This window comes from Astatotilapia calliptera, chromosome 3 (assembly GCF_964374335.1).
Source record: "Astatotilapia calliptera chromosome 3, fAstCal68.1, whole genome shotgun sequence".
NCBI classification, from domain to species: domain Eukaryota; kingdom Metazoa; phylum Chordata; class Actinopteri; order Cichliformes; family Cichlidae; genus Astatotilapia; species Astatotilapia calliptera.
The window spans coordinates 64,863,119-64,869,204 of NC_137424.1; the positions used below are offsets into that span (position 1 = coordinate 64,863,119).

The window sequence follows — 6,086 nt, forward strand, 5'->3', positions numbered from 1 at the left end:
AACAGTACTTCATATGAATCTTAATAAGTTGTGATCAACACCCAGTTATCAAAAAGGAATTTCACTAACTGATTATCATTAATCACACTCACAATTACTCCCAACTGCATTGGTACTTAAAACAGTGGTAAATCATGTCTGCAAAAAAGAAGTCATCAGCACATTTATGATAAATATTCATAAAAGTTTTAAATAATCACAGTGACCAGTCAGATAGAGGTTACGTTGTATTTGACCAATCAGAGGCCTGAGCTGATGTTTCTGTTCTGACTGCAGGACCGAGACGTGAGGATGACTCCAGACCCAGAGGAGGTACCGACTCTGTTAATGAGGCAAACACGTTTGTGTTTTATTACAAATATGTCAAAGTGGAAAATGCAAATGTTTAAGTCTCAAATGTGTCGTGCTTCGGCAGTCCATCAGGTGCACTTTATCCTGCTGCAGCTGCGTGTGTTTCAGACCAGGAAGTGTACAGCTCAGGTCATGTGATTGCTGTGGACACGGCTGGGTGGCACATGGTAATACCATGGATACACATTTTATATTACACTGTTACATACACTGTTTGTATTTGAGAGGACAGTAACATTAGCCTTAATGATTATTGATAATAAAAAACTGTCTCCATAATATAGGTGACAGGTTAATGTCCCCGTGATGCAGGTATTCGAATAGATGTGTGTATTGCAAAGTCCTGGAGACTGAAAAAAAATGTTTATATAGGTTTAATAAAATTTGAGTCCCCAAATGGCAATATTTAATTAAACTGTGTTAAATAAATTTCAATAAATAAAACTGTGCTTTTTGATATGTAAAACAGAGGTCATGTGTCTGACGAAGCTAAGTATTGAGTCAGAGTCGGCTTCTTTTTGTAACGTGAAGTCGTGGAAAACAAACTTCTTGACAAAATGTCAGTAGTCATGTTAGCTCTCAGAGTGCAGATGTGTGCTGTCACTATGGTGACATGGAGTCAGGTGTCGCTGTCATCACATCAGTGTGAGCATCTGGAGTAAGCATCTGTACACTCGCACACACAAATGTTGCAGTGTGTAGATGGTAAACACACATCTGTTGCTTTGACAAACAGGTGAGTCGTACCTGTGGCTGGCCTTCAGAGGCATCTTATCACTGTTGACCTTTTTGTATATTTTTTAATCACCAGATTATCACTGATGTAACTCATTTTTCATTTGTATAAATACAAAACTTGGAAACTGTATTTGCCCCTTCAGCACTGGAGAAGCTCCAGGCCCAGCCTCCCTCCAGCTGTGGTCCAGTGGAGGTGGCTCTTCCTGGGGTGGTGTTCGACCTGAGCTCCCTGGTCTTGTACGGAGCTCAGGCCATTCCTGTTCGTCTCAAGATATTGCTGGACCGCCTCTACAGCATCCTGACCCCAGAGCAGGTAAGTAAGTGCACCTCTGTGATTGGTAGTAATGCAGAGAAGCCGTTTGAATTTGCTTTTTCTCTTTTCCAGGTCGGACACATACTTCACACTTTGGGCTGGAATTTGGGGGATTATGTTAGAGGCTACATGCTGCAGGTAAACTACTCACAGTAGTGACTGAGTGAATATGAACATCTAATGTCTGACATTAAAATAACCTGTACTTTGTGATACCATATGAAGAAGTAACAGCTAAAACTAATATAAGATTAACATTAAATCATTACAAATTAATTGTAAACCAGCAAGCATGAGTATATTCTTTACCTTTTGGTTTTTAAGTTAAGGATTCTCAAAATTGAGTTTGTAGTTTGGGGGCATTCAAAAAGCACCAATTAGATGTAAGCATTTACTAAACCCAGGTAAGAAGAAGTACACACCTTTCACCAGATCCCAGAGGAAAAATCAAACAAGAATTGCTTTTATAACTGTGGCTCGGATTAAAAGGTGGATGATATTTAGAAACTAATGAGAAAACTAAAACTTGAATTTCTGTTTTTAAAACTGCTCCTGCTTCTGTTTTAGCAGATTTGGACTAGTTCTTCACTATTCACACGTAATGTACACTCATTCTGCTGAAGTTATAAAACAACTGTTGCATGTCGATTTTAAATTGTCCTCAGATGAAGAAGTGCTGAAATGTGTAAAAAGTATGAATGTCAGTGTAAATATGACTTGAGCCTAAAATACTTTGAGTAGTCAGTAAGACTAGAAAACAACTGTTTAAAAATAAGTCCATCCAGCTAAGCAAGCTTTTTGACTTTTCGTGCCAGTAGGAACCTCTCCTCACGTGCTCTCAAAGCATCACTTTAGATTTACAGTAATTAACTGATTAAAAGCAGTGCATGATGGACGTTTTCCAACAACCAAACTTAAAAGAGCTTTCGTCCTCTGCAGTTTCCCAGTGGAAAAGTTTTGGACCGCTGGTTTATGGTGACTCCAGAAGAAGAAGTGCTCATCTTCAAACAGTTCCTTCGCTTTGGAGAGACGCGACCCATAGTCGAGTTGATGCTTCAGACTGCAGACGGTGCTGAAATCCTCTCTGATCCTGAGCTGAAACCCACACACAGCAGCTGCCAGTCAAGCACGAAAGAAGGAACGATGATGATGTTAAGGAGTTCAAGAGGAGATTCACGACTGGTGACCAGTGTCTGTCATTTAGAAAAAAGCAGTCCTGCTGACCACAACAATAATGTCCGCCATTTTGAAAAGTTTGCTGGTGGACTTTCTTTTCTGCTGCCATTCCATTTTCCAAGCTCGGCCTTCCACTGTTTGGTTTCTCCCACTAAGGTAATCAAATGATATTAAGTTTTTTAAATACTCGAAACCTCTTACATTAAAGTTCCTCCAGATTTAGGCTTCTTACATTTACAATTACCATCTTTTTTCTATCAGGAGCTTATTCCTCCCAGTAAGCTGACACAGTTTCTACGAAAGTCCCATTGCAGCAAATTGGTTGAGAAGCACAAGCCAGAAGGAGGAAGAACAGACCAAGAGACTGATCCAATCTTACCTCAGTGTATAGGAGAACTGGCCGTAAAAGTCAAAGCAGACCCCGATAAGCCAAGCCCGCCTCGCTCGCTGTGGTATCCCTCCTTCCACAGTGAGCAGGACTATGACCTTCAGAGGGGAACAGCCAAACACGAGAGTGACTTTTCCCTTTCTCCTACCTTAAACCCATCGACAATCATTTCTTCCTCTTCAGTCTTTTCACCCATCTCCCCCTCTCCGTCCTCACCTTTGAAGATTTCCCAAAACGTGCCAGGCTCCCATTCTTCTTCTCTACATCCTCTCCCTTCCTTCTCCTCATCTTTCCTTTGTCCTCTTCCCACTGCCTCACTTTCTTCCTCCCTGCATCCTCCCCCCTCCTCATCTACCACCCTCCATCCACTCCCCTCCACCCTCTGCTCTGTCCCTTCATCTGCTGCAGGAGGTCGGAAAGGGAGGGTCTGCTGTGGCGTTTGCGGGAAAAGCTTCTATGACAAAGGTATGGATCCTCAGGCCTTTGTGAGTGTGTGTGTGCAATAATAGAGTCTGAAAGAAAAAAATATATATATATATGTATATATATACTATAAATTATCCTATAGTATAAATATAGGACTTAATTTTTGTGTTGCACTTTTATATGTGCTGTATATCAAGTGTCTTGTGCAAAATGAGAGACCAGAATGTGTAATGTATACCTCAGTATCACTATACTGATAACAAAATTTACTTGGACAAAGTTAAAAACATCAGATGGATATTGTGTAACTAAGTTACAGCTAGCTGGCTAACCGCGTAATCTATGCTGTTACTATAGAAAGTAAATGTTAGTTATGCATCCTTAAATGGTTTACTGACAGCTTAAACAAGACTAACATTAAACATGATAGTATTATGTATAACATCCATCCCACCATTTTCTTCTGCTTATCCAATTCAGAGTTGCGGGTTGGGCTGGAGCCTATCCCAGCTCTCTTAGGGCGAGAGGCAGGGCACACCCTTGGCAGGTCACCAGTCTGTCACAGGACAAACCCAGAGAGACAGGGTTTCTGCCCCTAACCCTAACCCTCTTTGGACAATTCAGAATCGCTAATTAACCTAACCCCGCTAACTGCAGCATGGTGGTGTGGTGGTTGGCACAATTATCTCCAAGCAAGAATCAGAATCAGAATACTTTATTAATCCTGAGGGAAATTAGGGATTAGGGAATTAGGGAAGAAGGTCCTTGGTTTGAATCCACCATCTGGTTGGGGCCTCATTTTGTAAAGTTTGCATGTTCTACTCATGTCTGTGAGGGTTATGTACAAGTACTGCTACAGACATGCAGTTAGTTATAAATTTGGATAACAAAGTATTTTTTGGAGTACCACAGGGTTCTGTTTTGGGTCCTATATAGTTTATCTTGTTTTCTTGTGGTTCCCCTTACTCCAATTGAATATTCTCTATTTCCTTACTCTATCTTTAGACTCTATCCCTTACTTCATGGTATACTTAGAGAGTCTTTTTTCTGCCAGTAAAGCAGCCTATAAAAATGACCTGTGTCTGTCCGATGGAGATCCAGAAGATTTAATTCAAGGTCTACTACTCTTGTCTATTAATGATCTCATTTTTGAATCATACACCAGCATTAATGAAAAGAAACTTTGAATTTAATTTAATACCATTTAATTTTCAGCCCTGAAAAGTTTTTATTTGTAGCTCGGTAGCAACCTAATAAAAATCCCATTTTAATTTGTGCAGGAACACTGAAGATCCACTACAACGCTGTCCATCTGAAGATCAAACATCGCTGTACAGTGGCAGGCTGCACCATGGTCTTCAGCTCGCTGCGTAGTCGAAACCGACACAGCGCCAACCCAAACCCAAGACTTCACACGAGCAGCAGCAGAGACACCTACAGCAGCTTACACTCTGACCACACAAGCGTTCACACTGATACACAGATACATGGCTCTAAACAGGCTCGCAAAAGCACACAAGACAGTCACATGTATGTGTATAGGAAAAAGGAAAATGCCAACACATTTTGGAAACATACTAAGGATTCACAGGCACATGTGCACACTGTGGGGAGTGGCTTAAATGGTCACAAAAACCTCCAACATTGCTTTCTCCAGAGCATGCCACATCACTCTGACTCAACTCCTGTTTCTTCCCCTCTTCAGCACCAGAACCAACACACCAATCCCATCTTTGCCCTAAATAACCCCCAGGTCTTGCCTCCGCTTCCACCCCACCTCCATTCAGTTCATACTGCTTCTTCGCTAGGTTCCCCTCCCTCTCTGATCCCTGTAGTCAGTTCTGCAACAGACAAAATCAAACACCCCCTTCTGACTAACCATTCTTCCAGCACCACCCCAATTTCCCAAGAAAGTTGTGACACTCCGAGAGCATCCCATTACTACGAAGGAAATCAGTGGCAGCCGGAGTCAATTGACCCCGTGCCAAAGAAGAAGCCCAGGAAGTCAAGCATGCCAGTGAAAATAGAAAGAGAGATGGTGGAGCGGAGGAGAAACGAGAATGAAGAGGAGTACTGAAGAGCCACAGAGTTGCTGTTCAAAGTTTATATTCAGAAGTAAACTTTTTGTGAAAGAACAAATACAGAAAAAACAATTGCAGCGTGATAACAATGGAATTTCTTATCTCTGAGTTATTGTACAGGCCTCAGAGAGACTTACAGAATAGATTCTTCTGCAGAGTTTGAACAAGTATGAAGAAGAATCAGAGAGGCTAATAAAGAATAATTTCTCAGTAACATGACTAAAAATTTTAATAATTTTATAATATGATTAAAAATATTGAAAACAGAATGCTCGTGTTTCACTATAATTTTATGGTATATATCTCAATTTAACCCAATATGTGATTTCAGTATAGTGTAGTACAGAGTAAATACCAATATAGTTCAATTGACCACATAAGTACATTTAGAGTACTTTAGAGTCCATGTATCCGAATCATCTCCAGAATAAAGATGACAGATGAAGGCAAGTGAGAACCACAGAGACACAATAGAATCATTAATAAGAAATATGAAATCTGACAGAACATGAGGTCTGCTTCAGAAGTGATGCTCTGTGGTGAGTGAAACCTGATGAACATGTGGTGTCTGTGGGTCACCTGTGGGTACGTGTCATTATAAAGACACTGTGAG

The 6,086-nt window shown here is 40.8% G+C and overlaps 1 protein-coding gene across 1 annotated transcript; it reads left to right on the plus strand.

Moving 5' to 3' along the window:
- Positions 1-291: 291 nt before the first annotated feature.
- LOC145423448 (zinc finger protein basonuclin-2) lies at positions 292-5,736 on the plus strand. The gene is made up of 7 exons (XM_080295932.1): positions 292-312; positions 416-518; positions 1,233-1,402; positions 1,475-1,540; positions 2,342-2,584; positions 2,840-3,431; positions 4,673-5,736. Exons 1-7 carry the CDS (start codon positions 292-294, stop codon positions 5,467-5,469), a joined length of 1,992 nt encoding a protein of 663 aa, XP_080152058.1. The 3' UTR covers positions 5,470-5,736.
- The last annotated feature ends 350 nt before the right edge of the window (positions 5,737-6,086 follow it).

Excerpts from the sequence above, each read along its gene's own strand:
- LOC145423448 (XM_080295932.1), top strand. The coding sequence starts at position 292 with ATGACTCCAGACCCAGAGGAG. Across the intron at positions 519-1,232 it reads ACACGGCTGGGTGGCACATG|CACTGGAGAAGCTCCAGGCC; the intron begins GTAATACCATGG and ends TTGCCCCTTCAG. Across the intron at positions 3,432-4,672 it reads GAAAAGCTTCTATGACAAAG|GAACACTGAAGATCCACTAC; the intron begins GTATGGATCCTC and ends TAATTTGTGCAG.